This window comes from Lissotriton helveticus, assembly GCF_964261635.1.
Source record: "Lissotriton helveticus chromosome 1_1 unlocalized genomic scaffold, aLisHel1.1 SUPER_1_unloc_37, whole genome shotgun sequence".
NCBI lineage: Eukaryota > Metazoa > Chordata > Amphibia > Caudata > Salamandridae > Lissotriton > Lissotriton helveticus.
In genome coordinates, this window is record NW_027611678.1 from 816,772 (window position 1) to 838,098 (window position 21,327).

At 47.7% G+C, this 21,327-nt stretch overlaps 1 protein-coding gene across 2 annotated transcripts in view; it reads right to left on the minus strand.

Annotated features, from left to right (window-relative positions):
* Window positions 1-5,875: 5,875 nt before the first annotated feature.
* Window positions 5,876-21,327, minus strand: part of LOC144805972 (NACHT, LRR and PYD domains-containing protein 12-like) — a 443,316-nt gene continuing 427,864 nt past the window's right edge. For both annotated transcript variants that reach the window (XM_078672434.1, XM_078672432.1), the window contains 2 exons: window positions 7,704-7,751; window positions 5,876-7,260 (listed from right to left, as the gene is read on the minus strand). In XM_078672434.1, coding sequence (XP_078528560.1) covers window positions 7,712-7,751 — 40 coding nt within the window. In that variant the 3' untranslated portion in view covers window positions 5,876-7,260; window positions 7,704-7,711. The remainder of the gene's footprint in view (window positions 7,261-7,703; window positions 7,752-21,327) is intronic.

Genomic DNA, 21,327 nt, shown 5'->3' on the forward strand with positions numbered 1-21,327 from the left:
CCCCTCGTCCTCCTTCCCTGATCTTCTGTGGGATCTTCTAGGACGCATCAACTCTATCTAGAGATGGTATTTTATTTATAATTTTTCCTGTTATCAATGTCTTCTCACCAGTTCTAGTTTACACAGTATCTTGGACTCTGCTGAATTGATAAACTTCAATCCCTGTTAAATGCTCATTGTGTATGAAAAGTCAATAAAAAAATTAGATATTTAAAAAAGACACAGGGAGTGGTGTCACTTAACATTTGACTTTGACAATTCCAAAGGAGGAGAAATTACTGAATTTATAGACATGATCAGAAGAAATGTAAAGTGATAAAATTAACAACCAAGTCTCACTAAAATTGACATTCAATTTAACCCCTACGCGCTACCGCGTTTTCCCGCTGTGCGCTGATTTTTCAAAAACGCGTTGTTTATGACAAAGCCAGCTCGTCATCCGCGTAGCGCAGGTAACGCCCATGACGAGCTGGCTTTGTCATCAGCGCTCAAGGGGTTAACATTCCACTGAACTGTGTGCAATACTCATGGTGAAATATAAGTTTTGCCACTAAAATGTGGGACAGAGGGTCTGCTCTGTGCCGAATAGTCACGTGTGAAGTTCTAGTTAATCCCCATATTTTGGAAGAATGAGCCAAGTTTGACACGGTTGACCATGACACTCTGAAACAAAGACTCTATGAAGCCGGCATAGAGGGGACTGCTCTAGACTGGATTGTGTCCTACCTTCGTAACAGAACTAATGTCATCCACACCCCACTTTTCTCATCCAAACCGTACTCCACAAAAGCAGGGGTCCCTCAAGGCTCTATCATCTCACCCATGCTTTTCAACATCTTCATAAAGTCATTACCAGTATTGATCAATTAATTTCACCTCACGTGCTATAACTATGCAGATGACACACAAATACTCCTTCAACTGAAGTACCCCAAAGACATTGGAAAATCCCCAATGTTCAGTTGTCTCAGAGCTGTGGATCAGTGGATGACTTGCGGCCATCTTAAATTGAATGCTTTCAAAAACGCAAATACTCACATGTGGCGATTTAAAACATTATGACCCGCTTTCCTCTTGGCCTGATGAACTGGGATCACCGCCTAACGTATCGAAGGAAGTTAGAAACCTCGGAATTACCATGGACTCCAAGTTATCAATGAATACCCAAGTGGACAAACTAGCAAGATAAAGCTTTGTCACTATAACAACACTGCAACAAATTTTCCCTCATTTGGGATTTCCACACAAGATCCAAGCTACCATCTCCCTTGTTTTGTCCAAACTCGATTACGCCAATAGCCTCTACCACGGATCACCTTTAACAACCATCAAAAGACTACAACAGATTCAGAACTCGGCTGCCAGACTACTCTTGCATATCAAACCGGGAGACCACATCTCACCTGTCTTGAAAGCCCTGCATTGGTTACCGGTTGCCAGAAGATCCACGTTCAAGCTACTTGTATCACCCACAAAGCACTATATGGAATGGGACCGTTCTTCATCAGGAATAAAATCACCAAACACATTCAACAAAGGAACATCTGCTCTAAAGGGGCATTGTACCTCAAAATCCCAAGATACCAGCAAAAAATGTGGGTGGCACATCCTTGTCTGTTCAAGCAGCCAAACTATGGAACTCATTACCCCCTACATAAGATCCACTGACAACCACCTTATCTTGAGAAAACTACTCAAGAATTTGCTCTTCCTCACCGAAGCACTATAAGCAAAGAGAAAATTACGGCCTGTCCCTCTGAATATAAGCATTTATTTCACTATAGATTTGTACCTATCTTTGTGTATTGCGTTGTATAAACATGTAGAATAATTATGTTGGTAATAAAAAATTGTAAAAAAAATAAAAAATCATCTTTGGTCTACATGTACTTTCTTCCATTGTGCATCTATGTACCTTCCATGTGCTTGGATCTGTGTGTCAATTACTTTTCTCCTGAAAAATCATATCCATAATTAGTCACGAAATACATGTGCTATATACAATGTAATGTAAAACTGTTAACTTTACATCGTGCTTTTAATAGTGCATCCATTTGAGTACTCTTGCTCACGTTTATAAGTATTTTCTTGTATTCTCCAAACATGTTTTTCCCTCATATACTGAATGTTCAAACATGTTGAATTCTTCCCGCTTTCACATTGTATATAGCACATTTATTTCGGGACTAATAAGCTTTCAATGTTTTTTATGTGTTTCATCACAATCTATATACTTCTCTGAAATAATGATGTCTCAGGTTTATTATGCCAGCGTTAATGCACTATCATAACTCAGGCATCTGTCACACGTGACAGGAGCTTTCGTCTCCTTCTCCGATAATCGGCGCATGGCCTTGAGAATCTTTCAACTCTGGCCATTAGCGCACGTCCTCAGTAACCTTTTCCCGTGGCCTCCGGTATTTAATTATCCTCCTGGCGGGGCCACGCTTGCAATTCATTTGTTGCTGAGACACCGAACTGTGAGGACCCCTGTCTTCAGGTAATTAACCACACAACTCGCAGCGTAATTGTAATGCTTTTACAGCCGGCTGCCTTTCCTTGCCAGCATGACTAAGCTTTCGCACATTTACTTCACAGACCGCTGATCGCCTTGAACCGTGATTAATACACAGACCACGATGGCACCCCCACCTTTACAACTATGCCCAGGCTTCATTCCTGAATAACACTGAGATATGTCTGATCAGCACTGTAACCGACGTATACGCTATCCTCGATGCCGGTCAAGTACTTAAGGCATTTTCTCCCCATTTTTCCGCCTTAGTTAATTAATCTCCTTGATGGTTACCCCAAATGGAATTTACTAGTGACTACGACATGTCTTGAGGAACTCATCCCTTGGCTTCTCACCACATGCGAAGGGTAAGCCTAACCTTTTTCAACCACGCGCACTGCTTCTTGATGCGCACCTTTACATACAGCAACGGACCTGACCCAAGCTTTTATTCCCATTAGGCGACTTATCCACCTTCATCCAGGTTGCCCCACACCACCCCAGTCCTGAAGAAGATCCTCACGGCTGAGGTTGTGAAATTCCCTTGTGCCCTAAGTCGGATCGAAACGTCGACGCTCTTGGATAGGCCTAGACTTACCCTTTTGTGTCCTCTATCATGTAAATTTTGAATTTTATTCTGCAATTTTACATATGACTTAAATTGTGTACAAATACATGTGGAGCTAGGCTGCTTATGACGGTGAATGACAACCGATCATAGTGTTTTTGAAAATAATATGCATCTCTGGTTTTCTCCTATGTCACTGATTTCTATCCTTCTTAACACTGAGCACTCCTCATCCTATTAGCATGTTCCCCCTTTTGGAGCAACCTTTACTTAACCGGTAATTCTTGAATATTACCTGTCTCTTGAATATTACTTGCGTATTCACCAGAAAAACTAGTACATTAAATTACTTGGTGAACATATATTTTTTGGTCTGTTTTGTCTGTTTATCCTTATGTATAACTGCGTTTTTGAAATGTAGCAGCAGATATAAAGCAGGCTTTCCTGTAGTACCAGGCAGTATTGGGAGTGCAAGCGCCCCAATTAGATGAGTATTTGAATAGACTGTTGATCCCCAGACTTAACCCCCTTCAGGGACATACACCAGACGAAACCCTGACCACTGATGAAATTGACTTCATGATTGACTATATCGTGTGCAACAAAACTCCTGGGATGGACGGGTTCCCGGTGGACTTTTACTTCACCTATAGAGCAACCCTCACTCCAAACCTACTCCAAATGCACCAACAGGCCCGGCAGGAGGGCACATTGCCGGGATCCCTAGGGGAGGCTATGATATTGGTACTGCCTAAGCCAAACAAGGACCCCCTGGAGCTACGTTCCTACTGACCACTGTACATCGACCACAAGCTTCGCAGGAAGGTCCTTGCAAACAGGTTGCTCCCCTGCCTCTCTACATTGGCACCAAGACCAGAATGGTTTCGTACCTGGGAGAAAAATGTGTCTAAACCTATGGCGCCTCTGCAGCTGATGGAAAAGAATCTTCAAGAATTTGCCTCCATAAACAACACTCTCACTAGATATAGAGAAGGCCTTCGACACCCTGGAGTAGTTTTATTTAACGAAAATGCTGATGTGCATGAAACTAGGTGCAGAAATACTGCACTGGATAAATCACTGGCCCGCATCCGGACAGGCAGAGATCTCAGTTTCTGTCAAAGCATGTGGCAAAGATGCCCGCTGTCGATTACTTTTGCCCTAGTCATGGACCTGTTCGCTGGCCAGTTTCGTTCACAGGACCCAGCAGTCAGTATACCAAGTGGGCCAAATTGGGAGGTCATTTCACTGTATGCCGATCATGTGTTTGTGTACCTCAGGAACGGGCAGGCGTATCTACTGCAGGTGATGGAGGTTCTAGATGATTTTGGTAGGGATTCTGGACTGAGGCTAAATTGGACCAAATCTAGATTATATCCCATGTGCAAACTCACAACTTAGAACAGGAAGTGCTGCCCCAATTAGCACTGGGGTGGCACCCTTACATCTTCAGGTAAATGTAAAGTGTAAATGTCAAGGTATTTGTAGAGCGCACTGCCACCAAGCGGTTTCCTGGCGCTATTACTCATACCGCTGTGGAACCCTTCCTGGCTTTCCCTGTGAAGTGTCCACTCCCGGGCACCCCCAGGGTGAAGCCAGGCATCCTAGCGCTGTTCGGGCCGGTGTGGAGGTTAAGCAAGCTATTGCCCAGAGTTGCAGCGTGGGGCCCATGATTAGAATAGGCACCGAGGCGAGAATTGTCAGGTCCGAGGAAATTGAGCCCGAGACCCGTCGAGGCGGGGAATTGAAACCTAGTCCCGGGCCAGAACTCTGTATCAGGGTCTGCTGCTCTAACCATTGCGCCACACTCCCCCACAGGTACTTAGAGGTGAACTTACCACACCAATGAAGAACTTATACAGGGCAACTTAGATGATGATGTCCAATGTTTGCAGCTCCCTGTCGTTTTGGGCCTCCCTGCCACTATCAACCCATGGGTAGAGTGGAAGTTGCAAAAATGCTATTAACACATTTATACTGCTTCTCGCCCCCTTTGGTTTACCTGCCCCGGCGCTTCTTCAGGAAATTAGTCTCTGTTTCTGTTCTTATGGACCTAATCTGGGGAGAGGGCCACAAGAGAGTCGCACTTCGCAAACTTTACTCTACCTTGGAACGGGATGGGGATGTACATTTAAAAGACTAATAAAGAACTACAAACTACTCTGTGACTTGGAAGATGATTATTTCTCAATACAGCCCTTGTTTGTGATCTCGTTACAGTTCTCACATTATCACCCGCACTAGAAGAAATGGGAACCGGGGGGCGTCTGATCACAGAAACTCATTTACATACAAAGGCTGGGTGAAAGCCTGTGCACAACACAACTTGTTAATGTAAAAGTTTGTACATTGCACAGGGAGTGTGATTCGGGTAACAGTGTGAGTGTTGTATGACCGGAGCGGGCAGTCTTAGTTGCTGAGACATGAATCTCTGACTGGTGCATCTTTAGCTCTTTCAACTGTTTGAGAGAGGGTGGCAGACTCAAATTCTGGGGCACAGATACCAACAGCTTCCCTCATAATCTTTGATTTTTGCATCTACAGGTGGTGCAGATGCCACCTCAGAGAGTAACCTTAGTGTGCTTTCTGGAGTCAGCCTGCTTTGCTTTTTCCCAACTTTGGTCAGCAAAGGTAAATATGTCTTCTACTATAGTGTTCTTAGCTCACTTTTGGTAGCGTGGCTTGAGCAGTATGGCCTACGGCGGGCTCGAAGGTAGAGCAAAACAGTGGAAGTCACAAATTTCAATACAGTTTATTAAAAATAGACAAGGAACTTAAAGATTCAAACCAAGTTAAGATCAAAAAGAATATTTATTAATTATTCAGAAGCAAAATCTAAAGGAGGGCTGTTATTTAAGGATTATTAATTAGCAAAAACAACTGTCCAAACCAAACAGCAGATCCACTGAATCAATCATGAAGTCACCTACAAAATTGTAGCTGACTTCGGTAGCTATGCTTGAGAGGACAAAGGTAAGTTTAGTCTCTGGTGATGATTAAAACTGGAATGTGATGCAAGGATTTTGGCTGAATCAGTCTCAGAAGATGACGAGCCGCACAGAAGTGGCTTGAAGTGCAACATTCCCACAGAATAGAGTTGGGTTATCAAGTTGAACCTGAATCCACGGCCATCAACATGCGGGAAACTTCAAGCAGTTACAACAGCTGCGAAGTCTTCGGTGCTTCCAAGTTATGGAGATGGTTCAAGATTGATGATAAGAGCGAAAGCATGGAACGTGGCATGCCTGAGGCAGGATCCATTTGAAACAAAAAGAAGATGGAAAGAGGCCACTCGTGTGGATCTTCGTAATATGAAGCTGTGTCCCAATGGAACAGAAGTCATTAGGACTATTTAGGGTGGAGCCAAGAGTGGTTTGCATATGGCTGGCCTCGTCTGTAGTTGCACAAAGACTAGAGAATGATGTGGCGGGATGTTGCAGAGATTAGCTACCAGTTCATCCATCACCTTAGGTTTTTCTCAATGATCAGCTCTACGTGGTACAGACATGAACAGATGTTGGTCCCATAGAGACCTTCGACAAAGGGACTCCTGCTTCAGCCCCCTGGTGAGGCTCGTTAAGGCTGGAAACAGTTCGAGGTTACATGCATTCCAGACCCTTGGGGGCGTGGCCTCAAAGTTCAGGATCCAATGGCCTTTGTGGGTCAGTCATTGCTTATAAACACTCAGGGAGCAAAACACACTGAATGAAATAGTTACAAAAGAATGAGTTTAATTCAAGCACTTCCATCCCTCGCTGTGTGCTTTTCTCAGTAGAGTTTGTAGGACAATCAATGGAGCGGTGTCTTTGTGGCTGCTTCATGTAAATGTTTTGCGATGCTGAAAGCTCCTCCTCAGGGTTGACAGTGAGCACCTTTTATTTTCCCACATTGTCTCTCCTATGTGGAAAGGTTACATTTACACCTGAAGTTTTTGCCACATTGAGAGCACGGGTCATTTTCTTTCTCATTGTGGGTTCTCTCATGCTCCTTTTACGTTAGGGATTTGACAACTTTCACATTCACCAGTTTCTTCCACTCCAACATCCTCACCATTCCTGGCACATAGAATGTGTTTCTTCTCTAGAGCTCCAGAATGTTTTAACTTTCCTTGAAATAATCCTTTTTGTTGTGTTTCTCTAAATTTAAACCTTCCTTTTTCTGTTCATGCTTCAGTCACCTGTAGAAATGGAGTCAGAGATTGAAAATGAACACAAAGAAAAAATATTTATGACCTTATACTTTGCACAAAGAAAGTATTGACAAAAAAAAGATAGGAAATCAGTTGAGTTGCATTTCTGATCGTGGTGAAACAGTGTAGATCGGGAGCTTGGGATCACTGGAAATCAAGGATGTGAGAGCAAATGTAATAAATATTTAAGAAAGAAACAGAAGTTGCACATATATTATGACACAGATTCTCAGAAGCAGCCAACACTAGCAATTTACAATTTCTGTGTCAAAGGCTGGCATCACAATGAGGTATTTGTAATTCTTTTAATGAATTATCAGATGTTATTTACTCCCCTGCCGACCTAGTCTGTTCATCTATTCCTTTTTCCAGTGATCTAGACTGACGCTGTCTCCAGTTCATTTCAAATTGCGCGGATGATAAGGACTTACATGGTGGCTCAGAACTCATCATACTTGTCCGACGGGGAACTGTCAAATCTGAAAAAAAGAAAAAAACAGCACAACACTAGAGGAAACCAAAAAGGGTCAAGAAAAGAAAAACACAAAACCGGGGAAAGAGAAAAAAGGCTACCTTCCATTCTCACCACAGAGGTCCAGCACAGGAAACTGTGCAGCAGATGCTTGCGAACCCATGAGTTACTTCTAAACACAGTAGCCCCCAAGGTCAGCACCAGGTGCCGCTCCACTGGTCGCAGCACCCTAAAGCAAGCCCTGTGTGCATGTGTGTCCACGCACATGTGCTGTGTCTTTTGATTGTTGTAGACAAGACAGAAAAGGGAAGGATGGGAGGACGTAAAGAGATGGAATTCAGATCCAGAGATGAAAGATGCTGAAAGAACAGACTGAGGGAAGATAGTCTCATGTGTTGCAGAGAAGAAGACAAATGTGATAATAGTTAAGGAACTGCTGGGCAAAACGGACCTAAAAAAGGACTGGACCTGCACTAAACCCCCCAACATGTTCCAGGAGGAATGTGGATCCATCAGGTCATTATCAGAAGTTTGATAACAACAGGAATAGTGCACAGAGGGAGTCAAATGTTGAAGTTGAAACAAAGGTTTTGGAGTACGGGGGATGTTTCAACCCCCTCGGTCTCTGGGACACCGTTGTTTTATTAATTAACACATTCTGCCCTCATGGGGCAAACAGTGTAAAGACCTTATAGTCAGCCATAGCAGGCAATACTGCCCCTTAAAGGACCGCTCCCTTGGTAAAGGCCCTTGCCTTTGGAGCTACAACAAGCTTCAAAGCTATATTAAAGGTTTCAAATAATTACTGAAGGCATAAACATGGTTACTCAGTCAGAGAAATAATCATCATAATATTTGCAGGAGAATCACATAAAGGGAACCTCTAAAGTATATCAAAAGCCAGACTCAGAAATAACTCTAGCTGTAAAGTCAAGAGACAGATCACCACAACAAATGTGTGCTAAGAGATAAGAAAACCTTTTTCTATAATATCAAATAGCAAACTGACATGGAATCTGCTTAGTTAGAAATCCACAAAAAGTTATTAAGTACAAAATCAGTAAGAGGACTGACATGTAGTCTGCCTTGCTTGAATCCAGAGGCAAAGTGAGCAAGGGACTCACGTCTGAGCATACCCTGCCACACTTATGGCGAACAAAGTGGTACAAAAGGGGGTGGTGATGGACGGAACATCTGAACCAATCAAACACTCACACCCAGTCAACAGATCTGGGTTTAATCCATCAGTTGACTGGGGGTGAGTGTTTCATTTGCTCAAACGCTCCGTCCATCATCCCCTTTTGTATCGCTTTGTTCACCCTAAGTTGGCAGGGTATGCTCAGACGTGAGTCCCTTGCTCACTTTGCCACTGGATTCAAGCAAGCCGGGCTGAAGACGGCTGAAAGGCCAGAAACCGGTCCTCGGAGGCTTGTTTCCGGTCCAGGGAAGACATGGCTTGGCAGTTCGGGCTGGACTGCTCCCATGAGGCACAGGGTCAGACTGATTTGCATATGGCCATGTCTGAACTGGGGTGGCGGAGTGAGCTAAAGAATGGTGATGGATTAAACCCACATCAGTTGACTGGGGTTGAGTGTTTGATTTGCTCAAACGCTCCGTCCATCATCCCCTTTTGTATCGCCAATTTGTACGGGAACATTTGCTGACAGCGCATTAGTTGTTTATTAGAAATGCCTACAACCTGCACTCCTTTCCCAAGAGCGGTGTGTCGGGAGCTCTCGTCAGTCTGACTGTGGAACCGGCAGCACATTTATTGATTAAAAGAGATGCCGGAATCCCATTTACTTCTTCTACAAAAGGGCCACTCTGGGTGACGTCTAGGACCGCACCAAGCGTGAAACCCTTCTCTCGTCTCAGGCACCGTCATTGTGTCTGATTCAGTCCAGTAGAAACTACTAGTGCAGGAGGAAGTTGTGGAAAATCATTATTAATCAAAAAAGGATTTTGTTGAAATCTTAAATTTGTTGAGAATTTGGTGTTCTATTCTGCACTGGGCTGTGGGACCATCGGGACTGAAGGCATGTTCCAATATATATGCCTTTGATTCTACATGCTCGTCACAGAGGCCAGTTGGGATGGGACCATTGGCTGTGATATGCCATTCTGTACCATCGGATTCATGTTCCAGTTTCCCAGGTTCCTGCAAACATCGCAAGGAGCGTGTCTTATTCTGCACATTATTAGTGTTTGAGGTATTTAAATTGCCACTGTCAGTAAAACCTACACCCTGAGCAGGGCCGGACTGGCCGTAACGGGCTTCGGGTGTTTACCCAGGAGGCTGGAAGAGTGGGGGACGATTGTTCAGTGCTGGGAAACGTATTTGTTACTGGGGGCTGGTTTTGCTCTGGTGCTGCTATATCACCCGCCGGCAACAAAAGAGGCAGGGATCTGGGACAAAATTGTCAGGCCTGGTTTGGGTTCCTAGTCCGGCCCTGACCCAGAGGAACAACATTTCCTCCTTGCACAAACTGAACATCATTACTCTGCACACCAACGCCGCGCATATCCAAATTCACACCAGCAACAAACCCAGAATCAAAACGAGAATACAATCCATGAGAACCACTTTCGTCACCCTTCTGGAAAAATTGTCTGAGCCATCATTATTTCTTCTTCGATATTTTTCTGCTTAGTAACAAAATGTTCACTACAGAACTTTGCGTAAAACAAAATCTCATCCAGAATGTTAGTCTGCAGCCCCTCACATTTAGCACTAACCTCCGGATTCAACGCTAAAAGATGCGCCCTCTTTTACCCGGTCTTCGACTTTGCAATATTGTTTGTAAATCTGAATTAATCTCTTGTAATATAATAAAATATTTTGAGGCGCTTCACTCTGTGACTCTTCAATTGGCCAGTTTACAAGCGACTTACACTCATTCCACAAATCTCTTGAGACAACAATTAATGAACTTAAACTCAGCTCTCGACCACCCTGTCTGGACGAACAGGCCTCATCTCTACTGCATCCCTCCTGGAGAGGCCCCACCTCCTTTGAACCACCCAAACACAGGACAGGCCTCACCTCCTCTACACCCTCCTGAACAGGCCTCTCCCCCTCTGCACACCTGTACAGGCCTCACCTCCTCTGCACACCACACCTCCTCTGCACCCCTGGACAGGTCTCCTCCTCTGCACCCCATAAGGCCGGCCTCACTTCCAGTGCACCCCACGGCTCAGGGACAGGCCTCACCTCCCCAGCACACACCCCCTCCGGACAGGCCTCACCTCTCCTGCATCCCGCAGGACAGGCCTCACCTTCTCTGCACCCCTTTGGCACAACTCACTTCCTCTGCACCTAAGTTCAGGACAGGTCTCACTTCAACTGCAAACCCTTAGATAGACCTCTTCCCATTTGCACCCCCTGAACAAGCTTTATCTCCTCTGCACCCCCCCCCTGACAGACAGACCTAAACACCCCTGTCCCTTCATGGACAGGATTTGCCTCCACTGCACCCCCTGGGACAGGCATCAGCCCCACTGCACCTCCTGGAGAGGCCTCACCTCCTCTGCAGCCCTGAACAGGACAGGCCTCACCTTCTCTGCACCCCCTGGGCAGGCCACATATCGTCTGCATCCCCAGGACAGGCATCACCTCCTCTGCATCCCCCTGGACAGGTCTTATCTCCTCTGCACCATTCCCCCCCCCCTTGGAACAGGCCTCGTCTCCTATGCACCCACCTGGACAGGCTTCACCTCTTCTGCCCCCTGGATCCTCCTGGGACCCCTGGACAGGCCTCACCTCCTCTGCAGCCCTGGACAGACCTCACCCCTCCTCTTCTGCCCCCTTGACAGGCCTCACCTCCTCTGCACCTCTTGACAGGCCTCACCTCCTCTGCACCCCTGGACAGGGCTCTCCTCCTCTGCACCCCTGGAAAGGCCTCTCCTCCTCTGCACCCCTGGAAAGGCCTCTCCTCCTCTGCACCCCTGGACAGGCCTCTCATCCTCTGCTCCCCTGGACAGGCCTCGCCTCCTCTGCACCCCTGGACAGGCCTCACCTCCTCTGCACCCCTGGACAGGTCTCACCTCCTCTGCACCCCTCGATAGACCACTCCTCCTCTGCACCCCTGGACAGGCCTCTCCTCTGCACCCCTGGACAGGCCTCTCCTCCTCTGCACCCCTGGAAAGGCCTCTCCTCCTCTGCACCCCTGGAAAGGCCTCTCCTCCTCTGCACCCCTGGACAGGCCTCACCTCCTCTGCACCCCTGGACAAGCCTCACATTCTCTGGAGCCCCCTGGACAGGCCTCATCTCCTCTTCCCTCTGGACAGCCCTCACCTCCTCTGCAGCCCCCCCCCCCTTGACAGGCCTTACCTCCTCTTCCCTCTGGACAGGCCTTCTCTGCACTCCCTGGACAGGTTCCGCCTCTCTTGCATCCCCTTAGACAGGCCTTGTCTGGCATATGCCGCCCACTATTCTAGTGGGCACCTTGCACCAGTCCAAACGACCCTTATTGATGGTAGGTTACAGACAACCTATATAGAAAGCTACCCTAGTGGTAGCTGTGGAGAGCAGCCTTCAGGCTAAGTCTTGAAGGAATGTAAAGCAGCTTGTTTTACCAGTCTATAATCTCATGAATGATCAAATGAAAGGAGAACCACACCAGGTTCATATATAAAATATATGTATTTATTCTAAACAAATCTCACTAGAATCTTTATGAGGCTACAGGCAAAAGAACATATGTTACACTTAATAACACACAGTAAATTAGCACAATATACGTTGAGCCCTAGGGGCGCACCAAACCATATATTAAGACACTGGTATAAGAACCACAACTTGACTAGACACAAGGCCTAGAGCCTTTATAACCACTGGGGCCACAGGAACCACCCAAGGTATGATACAGGGGACCCACTGGGGCGCGTACCGGGTGAGAAATCAGCCGCAAGACGCCTTTAGCTTCTATAGGGAAAGTCGTGGTTTGAAATTTAAATATAAAGGACACTTAGAGGAGGACTTTGAGCAAACCCCTTTAGACCTAAGGGGTTCTAGGACGAACACCCACAGGAGCACTGGAGTGCTCGAGTAACCTTACCAAGGGAAGCCGGGTACATATGTGTCTTTTGGTGTCAGGAATCGTCATAGTTTTCAATAGCGATCTGCTGCAAAGTGCTGCTGCCGTCAAAGAGGAAAGTGTCTGGTGTGATCAAAGCCTGGAGCAAAGATGAGAAGAACCTCAAAGCAGAGGGGACAGAGTCGAGTCACTTGCCAGTGACTAGGGGCACGATAGATAAATGCCCACCGATGTCGGGTGATTTCAGGTGAAGAAGGTGAAGCTTGACTCTTCCGCCACAAGGACCAAGAGGCATCGACCATAACCAGGATCTGGATTCGAGCTGTCCCACGAAGGATGTCGAGAGCTGCGGTGTCGGTGCCCGGATTAGACCCAAAAAGCCTTGGCAACAACAACCCACGCAGAAATCAAAGAAATGCTTTGGTGCCGACCAGAAAGGTCTGAGGGACTCACCACGCGGTGGGGAGTCAGGGCACACCTGGAGCAACCACAGAAGCCCAAGGAAAATCAGAGCTGCTTTCACAGGGACCCACCAGTCGTCGGATCAGGGATCGCGAAGGAGCCTCGAGCGGAAATGCAAGAAGCGTGCTCATGGAACACTCGTGGAGTTTAGGCCCACAATCTTCACTGCAGATGGTGATCGTGTCTTGGGCTACACGTAACCCAAAGCACAACTTCAAGAGACGTCGAGAAGTCAATACACTTGCAAATGTGCAAGTTTTCCAGGAGTTCCAGTTCCAAGTCACTCGTGAGGGCTCGGGTTTCAGCTTTGCTGGGGACTCTGGTTGGCCTCTGAGAATTCTGGAAATTCTCTTCCTGGGCTGCAAATACTTTGGATTTCGGCGGGAGCTTCGGAGATGCAGACCGGCAAATGCTTCGTTGGTGCCTTTCAAGCGGGGGAGTCACTCCTTGACCCCAAGGGAGATTTTTCCTTGGTCAGTAGGTGGACAAAGATTGGAGGTGGTGAAATCTTATGCCTTCCTCGGAAAAACTATAGTTGGTAATCTAAGTGAAAAAGCTCACATAGCAAACACCCGGAAAGCAATTGCCCAAGTAAAAGTATTCTCCCTTTATAATTCCACAGGTAGAAGACACTTCGCTATTCTGCTAGAGGTTTATCGTGCTAAAATCCCAGCTTCACTACTGTAGGGTATTGAAATACTTTATATAAGAAACTGTTTTTTTAAAAATACGACGGAAGGCAAAATTCTGCGGTATTTAACCACAGTCAATACAGCGTGCTCTATAGCCGTCTTCAGGTTAGAATTTGGACTACGTAGTAGTTGGGTTCAAGGTCTAGCTGGGATAGTTCGTTGGGTCTTTAACTTTGCAAGGGGAGAACCTGGTACCCTAAGACCCCTCATTCAAAAAGAATTGCTTGGAACTTTTAAAGAGCATTCCTTAATTGTAAAAAACTTTAGAACCGCAGTTGACCTTTTGCAACTTGATGAATCAGTTCTTTTTAATTTATCTGCATATCAGCTGAAGTCCATTCTGAAGCTTGGAAGTTAAGCTTGAGGATGGATAGGGAAGCCCGTATCTTGAAGAAATGTGTCTCTCTGGCCGTCGATGCCTGCCTAATGAGAAAAGTGCAACCATATGTCACCTGGAATCTTCCACATGGTGTACGCCGGTTTTTGTTTTTATTAAGGCAGGATCTTCTTCCTTTGAATAATTTATTGTCCAGATGGTATGGCTCCCCAGTTGTGTAATTTTTGTAATAACTCAACTCAGGATATCACTCATGTGCTCTTTGTGTGTCCGGCTCTACTCTTGCATAGGCGAAAGTGGCTGAGACCCATTTGTCTTCAATTAAGTATTCTCTCCACCACTGCATTTCAAGACGCCATTTATAATCCCCCCAATGAAATGTTTTGTTATAGAATTTTTAACTTTTTAAAAAGTTTTCTAGATATATACTAGAGGGTTTTTATATTTCTTTTGTATTTTTATTTTGTGATTGTATGAAAAACTTGTAAATATGGGGATGCAGCAGAATCCACTGAAAGCCGAGCCCCTGTGATACCGAACCACAATGCCCATGGAACGCCTGCATGCGTAAGGGAACGCAGTGATTTGCACGGCCTTGCCTCACTCCATATTGAATATGCTACTTACCAGTATGCATCTGTTCTTGGCATGTAGGGCTGCTAACATTCATATCTTAGCATTAGATCGCCGCCTAGTGTTGGGTCCGGATGATCGCACATTGTTGTCCTGGAAGAGTCTTCGAAGTATCCTGAGATAGGTGGCTCCTCCCCTGGACTACAGTGCGCATGGGCATCGGCTCCATCCCCAGATTGTTTTTAGCCATTGTGGAAGAGATGGAGTGTAAGGTGTAAAGGATGTCCATGCTAATGATTGTATACAAGAGTATGTCTGCAGCTGCGACAGGCACCGGGGAGGAGGGCGGGCGATATGAATGTTAGCAGCCCTACATGCCAAGAACAGATGCATACTGGTGAGTAGCATATTCAGTTCGAGGCATGTGGGCTGCTAAATTCATATCTTAGCATAGAATACATAGCAGTCCCTCCATTAGCGGCGGTTGCCCGTGCCAGCTGCAGAAGCCTGAAAAAGTGTCTTGAGAACAGCCTGTCCTACAGCTGCTTGCTGCTTGGAATGTACATCAACACAGTAGTGTTTTGTAAAGGTATGTGGTGTAACCCACGTGGCTGCTCTGCAAATGTCCTCTAAAAGAATGTTTCCCAGGAAAGCCATAGATGCCCCCAATTTGCGAGTGGAGTGCGCTCTTGGGGGTATTGTCAAGGTACGTTTTGCCTTTTGATAACATATTTGGATGCACTTAATCCACCTGGCTATTCCTGCCTTGGAAATTGGGTTGCCCTTGTGCTGTGGTGAGAAGGCAACAAAAAGTTGTTTTGTTTTCCTAAAGTGTTGTGTCCTGTCAATGTAGTACATCAACGCCCTCCTGACATCCAAAGTATGGAGCATTCTTTCCGCCACCGTTTGTGGGTTTTGGAAGAATGCCGGCAAGTCAATAGTTTGGTTGAGATGAAACTGTGACACCACCTTCGGAAGGAATTTGGGGTTAGTACGTAGTACTACCATATTTGGATGAATCTGAATGAATGGCTCTTGGATTGTGAGCGCTTGTAGCTCACTAACACGCCTCAGGGACGTAATAGCAATTAGGAAAGCTACTTTCCACGTTAGGAACTGGAGTTCACACGAGTGCAGTGGCTCAAAAGGTGGTCCCATCAGTCTGGTGAGGACCACATTGAGGTTCCACACCGGAGCTGGCGGTGTTCTTGGGGGAATGACTTGTTTCAGACCTTCAAGGAAAGCTTTAATGGCAGGCACCCTGAAGACAGAGAGATGCTGCCTATTCTGAAGATAAGCTGCGATGGCGGATAGATGTATCCGAATAGAAGTGTACGCTAGATTGCACTTGTAAAGATGTAGCAGATAGCAAATGATGTTAGGGATAGATGCATCTAGCGGGTTGATGTCATTGGCTGTACAGTAAATGACAAAACGCTTCCATTTTGCAGCATAGCATGCTCTGGTAGTTGGCTTCCTTGCCTCCTTGATGATGTCCATGCATTCTGGAGGTAGGTGAAGGTATCCAAACTCTAGGACTTCAGGAGCCAGATCGCCAGGTTTAGCTGTTGCGGATCTGGATGCTGAATGTCGCCATGGTTCTGCGTCAAAAGTCTGGGCATGAGGCGCAGCCTTTGATGCGGCACCACCGAGAGTTCGAGGAACGTGGTGTACCATGCTTGGCGCGCCCACGTTGGAGCAACCAGGATGAGAGTCATCGAGTGCTGCCTCAGCTTTCTTGCTACCAGCGGTATCAGAGGGGCTGGCGGAAAAGCGTACGCAAATCTGCCTGACCAGTTCATCCATATCGCATTCCCCTGCGACTGTGGGTGAGGGAACCTGGCGGCAAAGTGTTGGCATTTTGCGTTTTCGTGTGTGGCAAACAGGTCTATCTCCGGATGACCCCACTGCTGGAAGAACGGGTGGAGTACAGATGGGTGTAACTCCCACTCGTGCATTTGATGGCTGTATCTGCTGAGCAGATCCGCCATCTGATTGTCCTTGCCCGGGAGGTGTTCTGCCATGAGGAAAATGTTCCTCTGAATGGCCCACTTCCACATGCCCTGAGCCAGATGAGACAGCTGTGGCGAGTGGGTGCCCCCCTGTTTTTGAATGTAGTACATCGCGGTCATGTTGTCCGTCTGGACTAACACTACCTTGTTGCACAGATGTACAATGAAGGACTTGAGTGCCATGAAGATTGCCATCAGTTCCAGATAGTTGATGTGCATCTTCTGTTGCTGCGTCGTCCATAGTCCCTGCACTGTGTAAGTGAGCAGATGAGCTCCCCATCCCTGGAGAGATGCGTCCGTTGTCAGGATAATCTGTGGCACTGGCTCCTGGAACAGTCGGCCCTTGCAAAGGTTGTGTGGAGTCCACCGATGCAGAGAGGCGTATGCCCGACTGGTAACCAACACTAGGTCTGTCAATTGTCCCTGAGCCTGTGTCCACTGATTTGCTAAGCACTCCTGGAGCGGACGCATATGTAAACGTGCGTGAGGGACTATGAAGATGCAGGAGGCCATCATGCCTATCAACTGCATGAACACTCTCGCTGGAAGCGAGTGTTGTGGTCTGAACTTTTGGATTAGAGCCTGCATGCTGTCTATTCTGACTTGGTTTGGCTGAGCCATGGCCGTCAGGGTATTGATCGTCGCGCCCAGAAACTGCCGGACATGTGCCAGCTGAAGATGCGACTTTGGGTAGTTCAACGAGAAGCCCAGATCGTGAAGGAGGTGAATGGTAGTCGACATGTCCGCGGCGCACTGTTGTTCCGACTTGGCTTGAATGAGCCAGTCGTCTAGGTAGGGGTAGACATGAATGTTCTGCCTCCTGAGGTGCGCTGCCACTGTCGCCAGACACTTGGTAAACACCCTTGGGGCTGTGGTCACTCCGAAGGGTAGGACCTTGAACTGATAATGCCTGCCTTGGATGGTGAACCTGAGGTATTTTCTGTGGGACGGGTGTAGTGGTATGTGGAAATAAGCATCCTTGAGGTCTAAGGTTGCTAAGAAGTCCCCTTGGTTTAACAAGGGAAGAATCTGTTGCAATGTAAGCATATGGAAATGTTCTGACAGTATATACAGGTTGAGGGGACGTAGATCCAGAATGGGTCTGAGAGATCCGTCCTTCTTTGGAATAAGGAAGTACAGGGAATATACCCCTGTGCCTTCCTCCTCCACCGGCACGAGCTCGATTGCGCCTTTTTGCAGCATCACCACTACTTCCTGCTGCAATAAGTGCAAGTGCTCTGCGGACATAGGCCGTTGCCTTGGTGGAATGTTGGGTGGAGTGGATTTTAACTCTAGACAATAACCGTACTGGACAAGTTGCCGCACCCACCTGTCTGTGGTGATGTTTCTCCAGACGGGCAGGAACTGCTGTAGTCTCCCCCCGACAGGTGTTAAGTGGTCGGGGGGCAGTGACAGAGAGTCACTGTTTGCTCGGGGCAGAGGAGCGGGAGTTGTTGTTCCCTCTGCCGCGTCCTCTGGTGCTGTTTCCTCGGTAACCCCCCTTGTTCTGTTTGGGGTACGAGGATTGTGCTCCACCTCTAGAGAATTGTGATTGTTGACCCATATGTCCTCTGGTGACTCCCCGTGCACCTGAGCGACGAAAATTGTTGCCACGAAACTGTTGTGATTGTAGGGCCCCCATAGACTTAGCAGTTTCGGTGTCTTTCTTAATTTTTTCTAGGGTGGTGTCAACATCTGGACCAAACAGTCTATCAGGATTGACTGGCTGATTAAGTATGGTTGTTTGAATGTCAGGTTTAAACCCTGATATGCGGAGCCACGCCTGTCGTCTCAGCATGACGCTAGTGTTAATGGCCCGTGCTGCTGTGTCTGCGGCATCAAGTGCACACTTTATGGCTGCGTTGGAGATCAGTTTTCCCTCTTCTATAAGCAGTTTGGTGCCCTCTTGAAACTGCGAAGGCAGATGTTCCAAGACCCGCTCTAGGGTGTCGTAATGCGCCCTATCATAAACGTGCCAAGAGTGCCTGTGTATTTGCAATACGCCAAAAATTGGCAGCCTGTGCAGCTACTCTTTTGCCTCCTGCCTCTAGCACTTTGGACTCCTTATCCGGGGGAGGAGCTTCACCCGTTGTTTGGGAGTTGGCCCGTTTGCGGGCATTTGCGACCACCAGGGAGTCAAGCGGCAACTGTCCCCGAATGTATGCAGGGTCTGCAGGTGCTGGTCTGTACTTCTTTTCGATACGTGGATTGACCACTCTCGCCCTGGTAGGTTCTTTAAAGATGTCCGCAGCATGTTTGAGGACCCCTTTGAGCATAGGCAGTGTCTTTACTGTCCTTTCAGAGACTGAAAAAGTGTCAAATAGAAAGTCTTCTTCCACTGGGTCAGCATGCATGTCCACATCATGATTAGCAGCTGCCCTCTCAATGAGTGCATGAAAACCTGCAGAATCTTCTGTTGGGGATGCACGTGCACTGAAAGGCTGTGGGTCCTGCCCCACACTTTGGGTGCCTTGGTCACCCATGTCATCATATGAATCTGGCTGTGCATCGGGTTCATTGATGGGGAACGTGTATTGGTCATCTTCATTATATCCCTCACCCTCAGAGTGTTCTGGGGAAGGAGTTGGGCTCCTTCTTGGAGGAGGCTGGATAGGTTCCATGAGGCCTGAAGCGTCCTGAGGAAGCCTTTTCTTCTTCAGGGGGATGACATAGGAGTCCACTGGCTGTGAAGTGATCCTCCTCTTGTAAAGGGTCAATTTGCCCGTGTCTGCGTCGATAAAACGCTCAGAATCCTCTTCTGAGTCGAGTACCCGACTGGAAAGTGCTCCCGCCGTTGAAGAATCCGACTTCTTTGGCGTCGATTTTGTTGAGAAGGCCTTCGGCGTCTCTTTTGGCGGCAGAAGGAAGAGAAGTTTACTCGCAGGCTTTGCTGGAACGTCCATCGGCTTCTGTGGCGATGGCATCGGAGCCGACGTAGCAGAGGCCTTCTCCCTGATTCTCTGTAGTGACGAGGCGATGGTGGACGCGTCACTTACAGTGGCCTTTGGCGCCGACGAGGAGGTCTTGACCTTGCCCTCGGATCCGACGTCCTGTTGTCCCTTCTGAGTCTTGGACGATGATGCCGCAGCCGCCGACCCAGAGTCTTTGGACCGATGCGTAGATGTGCCAGCCTTCGATCCGTGTGATTTTGCCGTCTCCGTCTCCACCACGCGTCCGACTAACGAAGTCCCAGTCGGAACCGGAGCCGTGTCGCTAGCTTTGGCGGCCTTTGACGGCGTCGCAGCAGTTGACCCTTGCCGACCACCCTTCTTAGAGGAAACCTCCTCTGGCGCCGATTTCGACACTGCGGAATCGACAGATTTCTTCGACTTCTGTGGACCGGTGGCCGACGGAGTCGATGAAGCAGCGGGTTTAGGTGTTTTTGTTGGGACGGCCGCCATCTTAGGGACGCTCGAATCCATAAGTTTCGGTTTCGTTTTAGGGTCGGCCATTTTAGGTGTAGTCGATACCGTAGGTTTCAGTTTCGGTTTCGATACTGTTTGCGCAGCAAGTATGTCCGTGGCCGGGCTTGAAGGCGGGGCCGTGGCTTGCGGTACGGGGTCGTGGGTAAGGCCGACTGGCGATCCCGTGACCCGAGCCTGATCCTCGTAACCTTCGGGGCATAGCTCATCCCCTGAGCTATCTTCCGCGGCCCCATAAACCTCTTCGACGTCCCCTACCTCGTCGACGTATTCAAGGCCTTGACCCACGACTCCGTCGTCGTCGTCTTCCGGATCCGCCTCGACCTCCGTCTCGGGCGGGGAGATTTGAAGATGATGGCTCTGGTCCTCCTCTTCTTGGTCGCCGAAGATGTTTTCTGGATCCGGGGCCGCTTGTCTGGCCTCAAGGCGCACCGCGCGCCGAAGCTTGAGTGTCTTCTTTGACCTGAATCTTGCGCAGGCCATGCAGTTGTCTTCGTTATGGTCTGGTGAAAGGCATTTGTTACAGACCGGGTGAACGTCGATATGTGGGTATTTGGACCCACAGAGCGGACAGTACTTAAACGGACTCCGCTCCATGCTGAAAAGTTTTTGGTCGTGTCGCGATGAGAAGGCCTCGATGTCCGAAGAGTGAAAGTACTCCGCTGATTCCGACTTCAAGAGACGGAAGAACTCGAGACCGTGCGCAAACAATACCGACGCAAAGAATATAAGGCCTTTTGGCCGTAAAAAAGCTAGTTTTTCTCGGTCCGACAGAGAGACGTCGAGACCGCATCCGAACCCAATGGCGGAAAAAAACAATCTGGGGATGGAGCCGATGCCCATGCGCACTGTAGTCCAGGGGAGGAGCCACCTATCTCAGGATACTTCGAAGACTCTTCCAGGACAACAATGTGCGATCATCCGGACCCAACACTGGGCGGCGATCTAATGCAAAAGATATGAATTTAGCAGCCCACATGCCTCGAACCTTAGCATTAGATCGCCGCCTAGTGTTGGGTCCGGATGATCGCACATTGTTGTCCTGTAAG